The following is a 17,572-nucleotide window of genomic DNA, read 5'->3' on the forward strand; positions in this document are numbered from 1 at the left end:
GCCGGCGGCTCCCGGGAGGAGGCGGGGAAGGACGGGAGGGAGGGGGCGGTGGTGCCCAGCCCCGGCGGCGGGGAACGGGGCGGCTGCGCTCTCCGACCCGCCGTACCGAGCCGTGCCGAGCCGTACGAGCTCCCCCGGCACCGCCGGCCCCTTCCTGCTGCCGCGGCGAGCGCCGGGGGCGGCGGGGCGGGGGGAGGCGGCGGGCGCGGGCCGCCCCTGCCCGGCGGCGGAGCGCGGCCGCCCCGTCGCCGTTCCCCCCCGCCGCTCGGCGGGGCGGGAAGATGCGGAGCAAGGGCAGGAAGGAGAGCCTGTCCGACTCCCGCGACCTGGACGGCTCCTACGACCAGCTCACGGGTGAGTGCCGCCCGCCGGGGAAGGTGCAGCAGCCGCTCGGGACCACGGCGCGGGGGCGGCCCCGGGGACCCCCACCCAGCCCCGGGCGCCCCGGGCACCCCGGCCCGCCCGCTTCCAGACCCGGCTGAGCCCCTGCCCGCCCCGCTTCGCCGCACGCTTTGCCCGGGGAGGTGGTGGTGGTGGGGGTGCAGACACGACCCCGGCGCTGGAGCAGGGGGACAGTCCCGGGCCCGGGGGGGGGTGATGCTCCGGGGAGGGGGTGTCGGGTTGGTCCCAGCGAGCAGAGGTTGCTCCGAGGCAGGTGTGCAGGGAAAAGGCCCCCGACGAGGGGTGGGATGCTTTGATCGCTTTTGGCTGCCCCCAAGCTCACCCTCCCTCCCCGCTGCTCCCAAGCCCCTCCGGCACAAGGGTTTGGCGCTGGGCTCTCTCCGCCATGCCTTGGACCCCCCACTGTGCCCTGGGGTGGCACGGCAGCACCCTGGCAGCAGGTTCCCCCAGGAACGAAGAGGCTCACCCTGCTCAGCAAGCCCCAGCAGTGCCGCAGAGCCTGGTGTCTTCTCTACCTGTCACTTAGTGTCCCCCGGAGCACCTCCAGAGATGCTCTGCACCCAGGATGGGGTGGTCATAGGACAGGAGGTCAAATATGACCCAGCTATGACCATATTGCATCCCCCTCCATCCTTTTGCCCCATCAGGGAATTGCCTGGCTTCCCACATCCCACCACATCCATCCACCCATCGCACCTCATCCCTCGCTGTCCAGCAGCGAAGCAGCAGGGCTGGGGCTGGTGGCACCCCTCCTGCCCCACGTGCTCTCCACGGATCAGGCCAAATCCCGGCCCCTTTCAGGGCCTCTGTTGCAGGAGCTGTGAAATGGGGCAGCAGTTCCTGCCTGCCTCCTGGGACCCACGACGGAGCCGAACCTGTCCATAGCCAGTGGGCTTGGGTGCCCTCATGCCGCAGGCACTGAAGTGTGTGCACAGGCAGCTCCCCTGAGTCCCGGTGATGCTTTTCCTGCCACGGTCTGGAGTGGATTTCAGGTTTTGCTCTGGAGTTTCGTGGAGGTGGTGGTAGCAGGGCAGGACCCCTGCTCTGCTCTCCTGAGCAGCCCCATGTGTGGGAAATGCTGCTTGCTGCCTGCCCAAACATGCTGCAGGGAAGATATTTCTGAGCTGTGTGTAGGAACTTGGAACCCACACACAACTTTTGGTTTCTCCGGTAACTTTAAAATGTCCATATGGATTTACTGAGGTTAAAAATAAATCCCAGTCTCTCTGAGGCTGAGACCTTTTATGCCTGGGCTTACCTCCAAGACAGCCGTGGAGCAGGACCCTGGGCAGAGGGAGCTGTGCCGCTGTGCCAGCCCCTGCCCACAGGGACGGGGCTGCTGGAAAGCCTCTGGGGAATAAGGCTGGAGATATCTGCCCCATTTCGCAGTGTGGGAAACGGAGGTCCTGGGAGGGCACATCACTCATTTACCATCGCTGTCAGGTCGCTGACCTGCCAGGGCAGAGCCTGTGGTAACGCCAGCTGCCTGGAGAGAGAGCTGATCCCACTGGCAACGATGGCCCCCGCGTTGGCTGAACGTGCCGAAGCTGTCCCTTCCTGTGGAGGGAAAGTTGTTTTTCTCCCAGAAAGAGTGTGGAAGTGATGCAGGCAGGAGGAGAGGGCATGCAGACTTACATCTGGGGAGGCTTTAATAGCTCAAGCCCCCCCGCCTGCTAACCTGGCCTGGGCTCTCCCAGATCCCCAGGGATGCGGTGAGGAGCTGGGACCCCTGTGGGGCCGTAGTGAAGCCCCCGGGTGGATCTGGCAATGCCAGCGTGGGCTTAGTCTCTCTCTGCAGATAGGAGGGTCCCTGCCGGCACCCACTGTTTAGTAGCTCAGCCCTGCTTGGGGACAAGCATGAGCTCTTCGGGGTGTTCCTGCAGCCTTGGGGACCCCCCTCCATCAGGGTCTGCCAGGGTCTGGGGGACATCTGCCATGATGAGCTGTTAAACGAGAGATGATTTGATGTCAGGCGATGCGATAGCCCCACGGCAGCTCCAGCAATTGCTGGCGTGCACGGGAACAGCAGTCGGTCCTGCTGCCTCCCCATCGCTCCCCAAAACCAGGGGTGGAGGTGATGAGTCCCCTGTGCATGCTCAGAGAAGGGTTAGCAACACCCCTTCCAAAAAAAGGAGAGACCTAAGGGGAAGAAAGAACCCCAGCTGTGCACAGGGGAGAACCCCGCAGCACCTTCCCCAGCAGCACATTGATTTGTAAATTTAAAGAGCTGCTGAAAATGAGGGTGCAGTGACAACCCCCCTCCCCATGGCATCTCCAGCGGTGCCCGGCCACCCGGGTCCCCGGCCAGAGCAGCCGTGGGCTGTGCGGGCGTGCGGCACGTGGCCGTGTGTGTGAGAGGCGAGAGCGGCCGAGTGAATGAAAGCTGCGTGCGTGTGAGCGGCGGTGAGAGCGGGCACGGGCTCCGTGCACGGGGGAGCGCGGGCGGCTGCGGTGGGGCGAGGGCAGGCACTGGCTGGGAGCCCGCCTGGTGTTAAGGAGAGAAGGGTTTAGGTTACGCCACTCGGAAATTAAACCGGTCCTTTTCTGGGGTATTTAGATGACGCTAGCAGAAATAAAAGCCATCCATAAATTACATTATTCCTCCAGTTCTCTAATGACACGAGCGATTAGTGTGCAAGCAGAGCCCGGAGCCCGTGTCTCGGGACTGCTCTGGACATGGCCCTCCGTGTGGGAGAAACGGGAGCCCGGTGCCACTTTGCCCTGAGGAGCGCAGGTACCACGTCCCCAGCCCCGAATCCCGGCAGCGCGAGAGGAGAGCGGGGCTCGGAGGCGGCTTTTCCTCCTGCCCACTGCTCCGCAGGGGTGTGTGGGCAGTGGGGCTGCCCCAGCCCCAGTTGGGGAGCAGGGGTGGGTGACCTGGGGTCCCATCTCACCCCATGGGACAAGCCCATCCCAGCCGTGCTCTGTCCTGCGAACAGGACAGCACGTGCCAGCATGGGGTCAATACTTGGGCTGTTTGGGGTGGGTCAAACCCCATAGCTGCATTTTGGAAGGATGAGGGGTTCACCTCTGGGGCTCCTCCAAAAGGAGTTAGGAGGCTCACTTTTCACCCCTGCTTTTTCACCCCTGCTGTCTCCCTCCCGTTGTCATGTTGTGGGGTCTCGAGCAACCACTTTGCTCCACCCCAAAGGCAGCCGCAGCGTTTGCAGGGGGTGAGCAATTGCTACAGAGACCATCTGCAGAGCTTTGGGATCCTCCTGCATCCCAAGGCATGGCTGATGGACGGGGACTCCCTAACTCATAGCACTTTTAGCAGCCCACCCAGTAAGATGAAAACCGTAGGCACCAGTGTAGTGGCAGCACAGCATCTGGCTGCACTCTCCTCCCTACCTGGAGGGGAGGGTGTTTCAGAGGTACTCTCCCAGTGGCAGTAAGAAAGGAGAGAGGGGGCCGAGCTGTCCTCCACAGACACGCCGAAGGGTGGACAAGTCAGTGGGGCTGGCAGGAGGACAGCGGGAGCCGGGCTGCAGTCCCTGCCATGGGGTAAAGCTGAAGAGCCGTGTCCCAGCGATGCGTCTGCCGCAGGCAGGTTCCAGGTGATGGGCAGATCTAGGGCTGTGCCAGGGACTTGTTCTGCTGCCGGCAAAGCCGGCGGCTCCATCGCGGCTGCTGGCAGCCCGTGCTCAGCCGGGCGGGAGGAAAATCTCTGCGAGCTTGCCGTAGCGTAGGACTTCCACCTGCAAGGGGGATAATTTATTTCCCAGGGTGTGGAGGGGGTGTCAGTGCTAGCCTGTCCCAAAGAATTGTGTGTGTAGGGGGAAGAGCTGGGATCTGCAGCTGGAGGATGGAGTGATGGGGCCGATGGGGTGGAAGCGAGGGCAGGAGGCAGGCAGGGGCCGGCCGGGCGCCCGGCTGTGAGTGTGCGTGGCAGGTTGTGTGCTGTGGCCGCCTGCTGGGGTGGATCCCGGGGAGGGGGACTGGGATGGGGACCATGGCAGTGCCTCGCCCATGCCCAGAACAAAGCTCCTTCCCTTGCCCTGTGGCTTCCTCAGGCAGCCCAGGGTGCATGGCCACCTCACTCTGCCCACGCGGGTCTGGCAGGGCGGCTGCCCACGACCCTGTAGCCAGCAGCACGAATGGTTCATCCCCTCCTCCTAGAATTAGCCCCCAGGAGGGGTGACACTCACCAATGTCCTTCCCCTGGGGGGTCTGGCCCGTGGGAACCGAGCGTGCTGCCCGTCCCCCTGCTCCCCGCTAACCTGCCTCCTCCGCGCTGCCGCTGCTGCCCCACGCGTCCCCCCCTCCGCTTGCCGCTTCTGCTCCCGCTGCCCATGTCCCAGCGGTGAGGCTGGGCTGGAAGCCGGGCTGACCCTCAAGCCAGGTCCTCAAACTCCCCAGGAGGCCCCCAGTCAGGGTGGGGTATGGTAGGGAAAGGGCTCCCACTCATGCGCCGGGGTGGGGGGCTCCTGTGGGGTCCCCTCTGTGCCAAAGCGCCCTGCCCTCGACAGATGCTGCACCTTCCTGGGGTGATGGGAGCGTTGCCTGACTCTGCCTTGTCTCTGTCTGCTGTCTCCCTCTCTCTGGCATCTGTACCCCTCTGCCTCTTCCCCCTTTGCTGTCCTGGCTTGTCTGCAGCCCTTTGGTGCCGATGAATCCCCTCTCATGGGGTGTTGGGGCCTCTCCTGACCGGGGGCTGAGCTCCTGCCAGTGGGGAGGTGGGATGCTGCTCTGGGGCTGAGCCGCATGCGGGGCCGGGGGCACAGGGACGATGCTGCTGGGTACCACTGCCCACGGGCAGGTTGGATTTTGTGGGTGGAGAGGCCAGAGCTGAGGTTTTGGCAGCCGCTGCTGCATCCCCGCAGGCAGATGAGGGTCGGAGCCCGCGGGGAAGTGGTGGCACGGGATTCACTGGCAGGAAGTTTGTGGGTTTGGTCAGGGCAGTTAAACGGCTGGTTTCTGCAGATGCCGATGCCTCGTTCATGGGCTGTCGCAGCTTCGGCCAAAGCGTACAGCTCCTGCTGCACAGGGCTGGCGATGCATGGGCGGGGGGGTTTGCTCTTTCGCCATCTCTGCATCCGGGCACGGAGAGGAGTGTTTCCCTGCAGCTGGAGAAGGTGTCCAGACTCAGGGCTGCTGCTGCTTTCCTGTTGTGTGGTGTGCTGGGACCAGATGCCCCCAGAGCCTTGGGAGCTGGGACAGGAGGAGGTTTGAGAGGGTGAGCAGAGCTGGTCCCTGGAGGGGGCTCCATTTTCCCCTGGACCATGCCAGGTCCATACGTCCCAGCTGGAGCTAAGCCTTCTGCCCTTGCCTTGCAGACAGGGCATCAGAGCGTCACTCCGGCCCCAAAGGACGGGAGAGACCCCGTTAGTGGAGCTGCCCTCCCCCTCCCTCGCTGGCTCTGCTCATTAGTGGTATTTTCATTAGAAGAAGTGGTTTGGTTTTGTTTAAGCTAAATTGCTGTGCTCGGGAGATGATAAATCCATCTGCTGGCAAATCGCTCTCCTGCCTCCAGGATGGATCCCAAGCCCTGGGCTTTAATCATGCTGCAGATGAATGAGCCTCTAGTGAAATGAATCTCCCTGCCATGCCCTGCCAGGGGGGCTGAGCCAGGAGGGCCGCCTTCCCAATGCCACGGTGAGGGCCTCCCGCTTGGAGTGGGGGTCAAAATCCTATGCTAAGGGGTTGTGGAGCCCCAGGATGGTTATTGCTGAGCAAGTGAACTGTTGGGTCTCGTCAAAGCAGCTTCCCAGGGAGCGAAGAGGGAGAGGAGCCCCTTTCCATGGGGCAGGGGCTGCAGGTGGGTGCAGGGGTCCTGTTCAACCCACTGTCCATGCCAGGGTGCTCTGCTGGCAGCCTGGTCTGGGTGGGTGCCATGCCATGGGGGTGAGTGGCATGGCACAGGGCTGGGGTCGGGATGCAGGAGATTGAGTGGCCCCGCTCTCAGCAATACCCTACCGAGCGGCTTTGCAAAGGGCATGTGGTGGCAGGGCTGTGCTGGACAGGAGGCTCTTACCAGGGTCCTCCTGCCCCCAAGCTGCACATGGGGCAACCCCGTGGCTCAGGCTGGTGCTGGATTTTAAGTAAATTTGCCTTCTGCTTCAAATGAAAATGGGTGGCGCAGGCCCGGGGAGTGGTGTCAGTAATTAGCTTGTTTGGAAACGGAGCCCTGCGGGAGGGGAGCTGGGGGCAGGATGGCTGCCGCGTTCAGCAGGAGCTGGCGGGGATGGGGGGCTGTCCTGGTTTCACTGGGGTTTGGTTTCAGTTTGTGGCCAGCCATGGTGATCAAGGCCCTCAGCAGTTAAATCCAGGCAGCTGACCCAGCCTGGCCCACAGGTGTATTCTATAGCATTGACATCTAGTTCACTATAAAAGAGAGGGTTTGCAGGGAAGAGGTGGGGCTGTTCCTGTTCTCCTTGCCTCTCTTCTGGTCTTCCTCTTCCTTCTGATTCCTGGAGCAACTTGTCAGTGATCTGTGGATAAGTATACTTCTGTCTGTTTTGTGTTGTCATTTATATTGATTTCTTAATTTCATTAGATCTGGTTAACTTCATCCTACAAGTCTTCCTCCTTTTCCCAATTCCCTTCCTCATTCGGGGAAGGGACATTGGGTGAGAGAAAAACTGTTTATTGTTTAGCCCCGGGTGCAGGCTAAAGGATGACAGGGGCACAGGGGGGTGTCACCTGCATCTGAATTTGGGTCTACCCAAACATTTCCTCTCTGGTCCGGCCAGGGTGAGTCACCCATGGCCACTGTGGGCAGGGCTGCCATACCCGTGCATGCCCACGTGCTTGCAGCATCGCACCTCTCTGCCATGGCTGACGGCAGCTCCTGGGGCTCAGCGCCCTCCGGCTCTATGTGACTCTGGCCCCGTTTTGGCAGGAGCCACCTGGCTTTTGAACCTGTCAGGTTGGGATCGCTCCTGTTCAGGCAGCTGGCACCCCTCCCAACCCCCGGATGGTGTTAGCATTGCTGCTGGGGGCTCTGGGGTGTGGCAAGAAGGTCGGTGTCCCATCTATGCTGCTGCTGCTCACCCCAGCTGGGGACATCAGGGACCTGGGGACGTTGGAGTCTGGGGGCTGTACAAGCAGGTGCCCAGCTGTGAGCATGGCTGCTGCGGTGCCTGTCCTGTTCCTGTGCTAGCTCCATCCCGAGTGAGCATGCGGGGGGCTGTGCCCTGTGCGAGGCGAGGGCACTGCGTGCCCCTGTCCACACTCTGCTCGGAGAGCCCTGGGCTGCAGCTGGGGCAAGCTGGTGGCTTCGTCCCAGGGGGGAGGGAGCGGTGTGGGGTCTGTCTGACCCACGGAGAGGTCTGACAAGGACCAAGCTGCAGCAGCAGCAGTGCTGGTGGGCAAGCAGGGGATGCTCAGAGCCTCAGGGGCCAGTGCCAGGCTGCCAGCAGAGATGGATGGCTTCACCTGTGGCCCCTCTCCCAGGAACAAGTCAGGGGCAGTGAGTCACTAACTCTGCAGGTGGACTGATGGCATGAATCTGCTGCTCCAGCTCTGCTGTACGGAGATAGGGGTATTGACTGGGCAGGATGGGACCCCTCTGAGCTGTCCTGCTGAGCCACCTCCTGTGGCAGTGACGTTCCTGCTGGGAAGGGGCTCGGCAGCCTGAAGCAGAGAGAGGTTTCTTGTCAAGATGCTACCATGAGAGATTGGCAGGACCCTGTCACTGAGCCTCTGTGGGACAGAAGGGGGACCTTGCTCCTGGCTCCAGGGACTCACCCCATCAGCAGGGCTGGGATGCACTGGCTCCCTTACCTGCCCTCTTCTCATCGCCAAACCCCTGCGTTTGGACACCAAAAAAGTGCTTTTTAGGGATGGAGCATTGGTGACAGTCTGGCCAGGATCTGAGTCACAGGGAAGAGGGTTTCCAGGGTTTTTCCCTTGGCCTGGCTGGGGAAGGAGCAGCCCTGAGGGATGCAGGGAGGCACTGGTGAACTCGCGCATCCACAGATGTCCCTCAGACCCAGCAGGAGCTGGGGAAGAGCCATCTGGCTGCTCTCACCTGGTTACTGTGGCCCATCCAGCCGCAGCGGGGTGAAATGAGAGCCAGCCTGCTCGCTAACGAGATCAGACAGGCGAGCCACTGCTCCTGGCCCACTTGGTTAATCGCTTCTTCCTAGATTGAATTTTTTAAAATTGCATTGCTTACAGAAAGCCTCCAAATGGGTTTAAAGGCAATAATCTACCTGGCCCCCCATCACTGCAAGGGCCCCCCTGGGGCTACTTGGCAGTGGGTTGTGGAAGTCCCCAGTGTGTCTCTGCGTGTCTTTGGTGTCCCCAGGAGGTGGCTGGCTGGCTGGCTGGGCTGCCGGCCCTTCGTGGCTCTTGATTTACTCCAGGAGGAAATATTGATGAATTTTTAATGGTGTGATTTAGAAAAGTCTCCCAGAGGTGAAGCGAGAGGGGCAGGTGCTGGGCTCTGTGCTGCAGCCCATGTGAAGGGTCCCCTTCGCCCCCCACTCCTGCCCTGAGGGCCATGGTGGGCAGCTGCCCATCCTGCTGGGGCACGCTGGAGTTGGGGGGTCCGGCGGTAGGGCACAGCACCCACAGCTCTGGGTGCACCTGCATGGGGTCTCGGCTCCCTGTCTGACCCCAGAGAGGGGAGGGATGGCGGCTGGCGCTGGGTTTTGGGGTCACAGCCCAGGTTGGCAATTGGGTGCGGGGCTCAGGCAGTGCAGCAAGGGATGCTGTAATATGCTGTAGTTAGGGCTGATCCCAGTGTCCCATGGGGACATCTCAGCCCTCACCTGGGTGGTGGGATCTGCCCTTAAGTACCTCTTTTTCGCCCCTGATTCTCCTTCCAGAAGTGGCATCTTCTGAGCCCAGCCCCTGCCCTGCGCCGGTCATGCTGAACCGACCAAATTTCCCCCGGTGCGTGCCCTCCCCGCTCACCTCCCCTCTGCTGTGCAAAGTGAGTCACTCCCAGGCACCGGGAATCATTCATGTCATTTCCCCCTTTGCCGCAAAGTCATTAACGCGAGTGGAATAATTTGTTGCGTAACGGAGAGGATCAGCAGGAGTGCTGCTCCGGTGGGTGACGCCTGGCCCTGGCTCCCCGCTGCCCTGGGAGAGGGCAGCTCGGTGGGATCGCCTGCTGGGAGCATCTCAGGTCTTGCTGGGGTTGTGGTCCCACGGCTGCACTGTGCTGGCAGCGATGGTGTTGGCTCCCTGAGATGTTTTCCCAAAGCTGCCAAGTCCTGCTCGGACCCTGGCTGGGTGGGATGGACATGTTTGTTGTGGCCTCGGTGTCTGCTCGTCCTCACGCAGCTCCTCTGAAAGGGGCTCGTCCCAGCTGCTCCATGGTGACACAAGCAAACAGTGTCCCCCGCATTGATTGGGGTGTGTGTTGTGGCACCCTGTGTCCCTGCCACGTCCCTGCCTCATACCCACCATGTGCTGCTCCAGCTCCTCTGAGGTCCCTGAGCCGTGGGGTCACAACCGCTTCCCACCAGCAGCCAAATCCCTCCTGGCCTCTTGCTGCAGAGCTGGGGACCCCGAGGTGCCCCGGCAGGGGTGCAGGCTGTGTGGGACCCTGCGCAGCTCAGGGCCCTGCAACCCCGAAGGGCAGCTCTGGAGCTGCTCGAGCGAGGTCCCAGCCGGCTGTTGCTGCTGGCAATAGCAAACCCAAACACGGGGTGCAAACCCAAGCACAGCTCGCTCCCAGGGACCTCACAGCGTCCCAAGCAGGGGACTGGCTGGAGGGGGGACTTGCTGCCCTCACCCAGCCCAGCTCAGGACTGTGGGTGCTGGGAGCACTCGTTGGAGCGATGCTCGCTGTGGCTGTGGCAGATCGGGTCTTTCCCCTGCATGGTGAGGGGGAAGAGGGGCACGGAAGGGTGCTGTAGGTGTTAAAAGGCATCATGGAGGCTGCACCCATGCCCAGGGTTAGTTTCCTTCTATCCCATGCTTGGCCAGGCATTAATTTAAAGATGCTGCAATGGAAGAGGGGGAGCCTGAGAGCACTGGGCTGAGAGCAGGAGGATTTAGCGAAGGGAAGGGATGTGGCTGGGGGCTGCACAGGCGACAGCGGCACCTGACACCGCAGGAGGGAGGAGGTGGCCATGCACCCCTCAGGACCAAGTCACCCCAATGTGTCCCAGCTGTGACTGTGGTGGTACCCAGTGGCTCCCACCAACCCCTGAAAGGGGATGGGGGTTGAAGCTCTCCCCATCCCCAGGGACAGCATGACTGCTGGGTGGGGTGGGGGCCGTGGGCTGCTTGCTTGTGGTGTGGCCATGCCCCATGTCCCACCCCTGCCCCTTGCTGTGCATGGGAAACGGGGCAGAAGTTTCAAACCCAAGCCTGGAGGAACCCAGCGGATGGGCATCCTGCCTGGCTCCATGGGGGGCAGGCAGAGCCCCTCTGGGGTGCCATGTCCTAGCAGGGACTTTGTCCCCTCACCCCATTTGGGCAGTGAGTCCCCTCGGTGCAGAGGGCTGCCCCAAAGCAGCGTGGGGAGGGAGGAAATGGTGTTTAATATTTCAAAGCGACTCACTGAAAACCTGCTGCTCCCTGGGGCTGGTCCAGACCCAGCACCCCCTGGAAGGGGCTGGACTCGAAGTCACCCCAACCCAGTGTGGTCTGGAGGGGGAGGCTCTTTAGGGACCATATCCATCTAGGCAAAGGCGCCTTTCCTCCCCATCCATCGCCCCAGACCTGAGGGTCCCACCTCTGCCCTGGGCCACAGCTCCGGGGCAGAGACAGGGGTCCCGAGGGGCCGTGGTGGCTCCCCAGCCCCACACCACCCTGTGCCTCCCTCAGTGCTGTTTGTTTTCTCAGCCCGCCCTGCTGTAATTACAACCCGCTGTCGCTCTCCGGATAATACGTCTTCCCTTTTATCACTGCTTAATTAAATAACCGTGGGGAAGTGAGGGGCTGGTAACTGCTTGTTTGCTGGCACAAACAGCTCAGTGGTGCTGGGGAGGTCTCTTGGGGCTGGCAGAGGAGCTGGATGGGGATGGCTGTGCCCTGCCTCGGGGGCACAGGTGAACGCGGGGCACCTGTGTGCCCCTGATTCGGATGAAGTGCTGATTTTGTTGTTCATGGGCACAGCATCTCTGGCGCAGGCGTTTCCAGGCCATCCCTGAGGAGGTGCCCTGGAAGTGACTGCTGTTGCTCTGTCTGTAATTCTCCCCTTGGCTCGGAGCCGTGCCAGCTCCCAGGCTGGGACGAGTGTGCGGGCAGGGTGCTGGCTGCCAGGCCAGCCACCTCAGCCCACAATTAGTTGGTGCTAATGAGTGTCCCTGGCAGCTGCTGCTGGGTCTGGGAGCTTTGGCTGAGTATCTGCCAGGTGCTCTCCCACGGGGCTGGGTGCATGGGTCCTGCTCCCTGCTCAGCAGAGTGTCCTCGGTTGTGCTGCTGGTCCTCAGTGCAGACGTGGCCCCCTCTGCTCTCTCTCCATCCCTTCCCTCACCCCTCCGCTGTCTCTCCGCCTTCGTGCCTTCCCCTGGTGCAAGCCTCTGTGCAGCCCCTGGCACGAGGGACCCAGGGTGCCAGTTTGGGCACTGGCAGTGGTGCACCTCCAGGTGCTGCCCCTGTGTCTCACTCCCCTGGGTGCCCCTTTCTCCCCATCCCAGCCACCCCGCAAGCTGCTGTAGCACCGGGAACAGTGTCCATTATGGCATCCTCAGGAGCAGGATGTGGCCCTGTTTAAAAACACACAGGCAGGGGCGGTGGGAGTGCTCCCCTGGGCACTGCCTGTCCTGCTGTGATGGATTGGGGAAAGGGCTGATCTGACAGCATTTCCATCTGCCCGAGATAAAGCGCTGCACCGAGCTGCGGCAGGGCAGCCCGGCCCGGGCGGGGACTGATGAACGTCCCCAAACTGTTGCCAAGCCCTGAGGTTTGTGTTTGCCTGCGGTGAGGAACTGGGTCTCTTGGCAGATGCGATGCCATCCCTCGCAGCGCCGAGTCCCCGTGCGCCGAGCACCCGCCAGTTGCAAGCTCTGCTTGTCTTGTGGAGGGCAGGGGCAGCTCTTCGGTGATGAGAGGTACAAGATGCATGGCTGGGGTAGGTTGGAAAATGTCCCTTCTTTGGGGACTGGCCTCCCGGAGCTGTGGGCAGCCCTGGGCGTTGGGGGAAACCATCAGTCTGGGGATGGAGAGATTTTGGGGGCACTCAGGGGCTTTGTGACAGGATGCTGTGGGGAGAGGAGCTCCCTGCCTGCATAGGGGTTGCATGGGGTGAGCGTAGGGTGACCTGCAGGCTTGGGGTGCCTCTCCTCCTGATGTGCTGCCTGTCCTCCTGCCTGCCCTGGATTTGCAGCTCAGGGGTCGCTTTGCACAGATCAAAGCCTGGGGGGCACCTCTCATCTGGGTTTACCTGGGTCCTGCCTGCTCCCCAGCCCGGAGCGCAGCGGGGATTTGGAGGTAATCCTTGCAGACGGGATGCTGCTGGCTAATTATAGCAGAGCCTCTCGCTTTGTGGGAACCACGGCGAACCGTCCCTTGAGCCCAGGCAGCGATGGTACAAATCTGCTGCTAATTAGACTTGAAAGTCCTCCCCTGATCTCAGGCGTAGGGTGGATATTTGGTTATTAACATATTTATTTCTGAGCCTCTCAGCAGGTCTTGTACTGGGAGGCTGTACTCTCCCCCTGAGTAATTGCCAGGCACATTTATTCCTATCAAGAGTGCTTGGTGGCTCCAGGGGAGGGGTGGCTGTTTGGCTCTGTGTGCTCATTTTTGGGGGTGCCTCACCAAGGTGTGTGGAAAAGACATCTTGCTGATGCTAGGGAGGTCCCGGGTGGGAGCAGGGTCTCCAGGCTCTGCTCTGTGCCTCCCACCAGCCCCTCTGCCGGGTGGGATGCTCCTGACCCTCGTGCCCAGGTGGGAACCCAGGGGTGTCTTTTCCCACTTGCTCCTGCGCCTGTTGGCTCCAGGCACTGGGTAGGCAGCAGTGGGGGGTGAGGATGACCCAGTGGTGCGGAGCCGGTGCTGAGCACCGCAGCCCAACACAAAACCGCCTGCCACGGCACCCCCGGGGAGAGCATCCCTCCAGCGGAGGCAGGCAAACCGCAATGGAAACACTGCCTCCGAAACAACCAAAAATAGCATTCCTGTCCCCAAAATGTCAGTTTAAAAACGCAGTCTCTGGTGGCACCCCCGGGCTGGCAGTGGGCTGAGCGGGTGCCCTGGAGATGCTGGGTGGGTGGCCCTGCTGCCCCGTGGGGCAGGGAGTGATGGGCAGGGGGCCAGAGGGCTCAGCCATCACTCAGGATATGAGTGGGGAGAGGGTCAGTGCTGGCGTGGGGGGACCATCAGCCCGGCCGTGGGGCTGCGCAGCGTCTTGGGTTGGGGCTGGAGAAAGGTGCAGGTGGGCTGTTGGAGGGGCAGCACTGGCCTTGGGTGTCTCCCCTGCCCTAAGCCCCCCCCCTGCCCCCAGCCAGGTTGTCACCCCTCCAGGGGTTTCAGGCCAGTGCCAGGGGCTGTAGGCATGGGGACAGGGGAGGAGCTGTGGGTCAGGACCTCAGCCGCATCTGCAGCCCCACTTTGCTCTCCCACCCTGCCTTGTCCCCAAGCGGGGAGGGTCTGAGCAGAGGGCAGGCACCTTGTTGCATCACTGGAGTTATTAATAGCAACAAACGCTCTCGGTGCCTTGAAGCCAAGTCCGTTTTGGGGGAGATTCCTGCCATTTGAAGTACGTTTCCCCTCCCTGGGATCCCTCGGGCGCCTTATCTCCCTCTCCCACCTGTGCAGCCGGCCCGTGCTGGAGCCCCTGGATAAGCCGTGGTGCTGATAGCCTGTTCCATGCTGTCAGCCCAGCAGCAACCGGCCCCGTGATGGAGGGTGCCCCGCTGCCTGGCCCGCAGGCAGCCCCGCACCGCCTGCACACGGGGGAGCTGAGGTCGCATCCCAGCCTGTCCCCGCTGCATTTCCTTCCATCACCGTGCCAAGCCGGAGCTGTCGGCGCCGAGTGAGCGCTGATTGTGAGGAAATTAGCCTAGTGCTGTCTCCCATTTATCGGAGCCCAACCTGTGTGTGATTGCACGGGGCTTGTTAATTTGTCACCGTCACCATGGCTTGGTGAGGGGCGGTGAGCGTGGCAAGGCTGGAGGGGAAGCGTGCTGGGGGGCCAGGACACACGGCAGCCTGCTGGGATGCCGAGGGCCATGTCCCCCCCTGGAGCAGATTTGGGAGCGCTGCTGGCGTCACTTGTGGCCAGGCTGAGATTTTTCCCAGCCTTGTAGTTCAGGAGACCCCAATGAGGTGTGGAGTGGGAGCTGGGACAGGGCTGGGGATGCAGGGTGGTGTGCTGGGGATGGAAACCCCTGCTGCTCCCCATGGGGTGCCGTGGGCACGGAGCAGGGTGGGCATCCAAGGGGCAAAAAGATGCCGGTTCAGGTTAAGGAGATGCTATGGCTGTATTATATGCCCTGGCACGAGCCGTGCACCCCCAGACGGCGATGTCCCCGCTTGCGAAGGCTGCGCTCTTTGGAGGTCCTGGGGCCATGCTGCTCTGCTGCCCGATATATCCTGGGTGCCCCCAGAGTTGCTGCGTTTTGCAGACCCAACAAGCTCAGGAACGGCCCTGGATGCTCCAGGCGGGCTGGGGTGTCCTTGCTTACCACTGGCTCCTCAACATGTCGGTCCTATAACCAGGGCTGGGCTCAGCTCCTGGCTCTTTTCCCTTCCCCATGCCTCAGTTTCCCTGCAGATGTTGGTGGTGGTCTTTGCGCTCCCTTTGCAGAGCATGGAGGGTCTTTGGGTGCACTCCAGGAGCCTGAGTGGGGGGCGATGGAGCCTGTCCCCCCTGCCTGGTCCCCTCTCCTCCTCTCCGCTGCTCGCTACCCAGTTCGTGGGGGTGATGAATTATTCACGCCCTGTCAGGGGGGGTGGGAGTGTCTGCAGCCGCCTGCGTGATGTCAATGGGGCTGACGTGCCATCGAGCACAGAAAGCTTTTCTGTGTAAATCCCTGAAATATTTAGCAGAACTGACTTAAAAAATACAGCTTGGGAGGAGTTAGTGCCTCAGCATAACCTGGAGGGCTGGGGACCATTACAGAGGGTGATGGGGTTGATGGATGCACCAGAGTGGTCCCTGGGAGGCTCTGACCCCAGTCTTTGCCTGACACCCACCACCCAAGTTGCTGGTGGAGCTTGTCTGTCCAACCACCCATCCATTGGGTCTTTCTGCTTGTCTCTGCTGTCAGATGGTGGGGGTGCCCCTGTCCTTTCCCTGCATTGCAGGGATGCTTTGGAGCCCAGTGCCGGTCTCAGCCTGCTGACTGGGGTATGTCCCAGTCCCCAGTCCAGTGCCAGCAGAGCCAGGCTGCTGCCCCATCACCTGCGTGCTGGCTGCTGGCAGGTCGGCGCTGCAGGACTGGTGCCCAGCGCTGGGCCAGGCTCCTTCCCTGGCAGTGCCCTCCAGAGCAGACGGATCACGTCACATGCATTTTTTAACAAGATCCATCAGCTGAGAACGAGCTGAGCTGTCGTCGCAGGTTTGTGATCAAAGCCAGACATGTCCTGGCAGCCCAGGGGAGGGTGGCCCTGCGCACCACCCCTCTCCATCACATGGCCGATTTATGGGACATTTGTGCTGGCAGAGCAGGCTGGGGATCCAGCAGTGTCCCAGGTTGCAGGTGTGTCGCCCCTGCATCCCTGGAGGTACCAGGATGGCCAGCACCCTCCTGCCCGGCATGGTGCGGTGATTCCTGACCTGAGCATCTAAGGATGGGGGCAGCCACGATGCAGAGCTGGTGCTGCCATTGGGCTTTGTGCACAGACCTACACCCCAAAATTGCACCTTCTGCTGGGAGTCAGAGCGAGCTGGGTTCGCTGGCAGCCAGGGTGAGGTAGGAAAGGGTTTGTGCTTCCCCTGGAAAGTGTTTTGGGCCAGGTTCACAAGGGAGCAGGAGGAGGTGAAGGCTGCAGGGAGCTGTAGCTGGCGCTGGATGGGGAGGCGCGTGGACCCAGCTGGCTGTGCCCCAGCGGGGCTGCTGGCAGCTCTCCCTCGGCCTTTGCAGGCTCGCCCTTTCATGGATCCTCTCTGTGCCTCGGCAAGGTGGGAGCCGCGTGCTGCCCCATGCTCTGTACATCTCGGGCCAAGCACCCGGGTGCGTGGCCAAAGGCAGCATGGGCTCATGGTTAGAGCACTCTGCTCCTCCCAGGCTGTCTGCCCTGCTCTGAGCCTTCCTCCCACCTCCTTGCTCGGTTTGCTGCTGTCCCCCTTGCCTCCCCAGCCCGGTGGGGTGGTGGGTGCCTGAGGTGGGCCCACACAGCAGGGTTGTGCTGTGTTTCCCTCTGCAAGCACCAACTGAGCCCACGGGGCTCCACTTCACTGTGACAGCACATCCCATGTCAGAGCCGCTGCAAATCCTGCCTGCTAATAGCTATGCAAATTACATCATTAGCTGCCTTATTTATTTTCTCTGGCATCACCTTTTCAGCGCTTCCCTGAGTCCCGGAGGCTGCGGGTCCCCAGGGCTGGGGGGAGGCAGGAGTGGTGGCAGGACCTGCATGCAGGGCTGGCTGGGTTGAGCCTTCCTTTGCGTATGGCAGGGTGTTTGGCTCCCACGGAGCTCCCCACCCCAACACAATGTGTCTGGGACCAGGAACTCGTGGTTCCTGCAGTCCTTGCTGCCAGGATGTCCACTTTCTCGTCCCTCAGCGTGCCCTGGCTCTAAGGTGAGTCTTGCTGAGCCCTCCCTCCAGCCAGGAGCCAGCCCATCCCCACCAAGTGGCTGTGGGTCTGGCATTGCTGGGATGCGTATGCCCTCCATCCCCCAAAAAAAGGTGACTGCTGGACTTAGATACCTAGAGAACAGAGCATCTGCCCAGTCCCTGTGGACCTGAGTGGTGGCTTGAGGCTTGGCACAGGGCTGCAGGGTGCCCTGCATCCCTCCCACCCTGATTGCCCTTCCTCATTAATGGAAATGTGCCTCCTCCCCACCCTGATTGCCCTTCCTCCTTGAGAGAGGTGTTGGCAGCTGCTGTTGCAGGGGTCTGCCCTCTGCCAGCCCCAGGATTACTCTGGACAGCCCCCAGATGCCCTGGTGGGGTGGCCCTGGGCTGAAGCCCTGCTCTGGTCCTGTCCCTGGGGTGTCTGTCCTGGGATGAAATATTTTGAAGCCTGGGAACCATCCAGGGCTGGCACAGGCAGGAATGGTCCCCGAGCACCCGCCCAGCACGGTGTCCCTTGGGGATGTCTGTGTCCCTGCCCATGCTGGGCACGCATGCAAGCATGTGGCTGCCTGCA

General features: G+C 61.9%; 1 protein-coding gene across 2 annotated transcripts in view; it reads left to right on the forward strand.

The window, feature by feature from the left end:
* Positions 1-281: 281 nt before the first annotated feature.
* KCNIP2 (potassium voltage-gated channel interacting protein 2) overlaps positions 282-17,572 on the forward strand; it is a 45,494-nt gene continuing 28,203 nt past the window's right edge. For both annotated transcript variants that reach the window (XM_068398265.1, XM_068398266.1), the window contains exon 1: positions 282-354. In XM_068398265.1, the coding sequence (XP_068254366.1) occupies positions 282-354 (73 nt within the window). The remainder of the gene's footprint in view (positions 355-17,572) is intronic.

This window comes from Nyctibius grandis, chromosome 4, assembly GCF_013368605.1.
Source record: "Nyctibius grandis isolate bNycGra1 chromosome 4, bNycGra1.pri, whole genome shotgun sequence".
Lineage (NCBI taxonomy): Eukaryota > Metazoa > Chordata > Aves > Nyctibiiformes > Nyctibiidae > Nyctibius > Nyctibius grandis.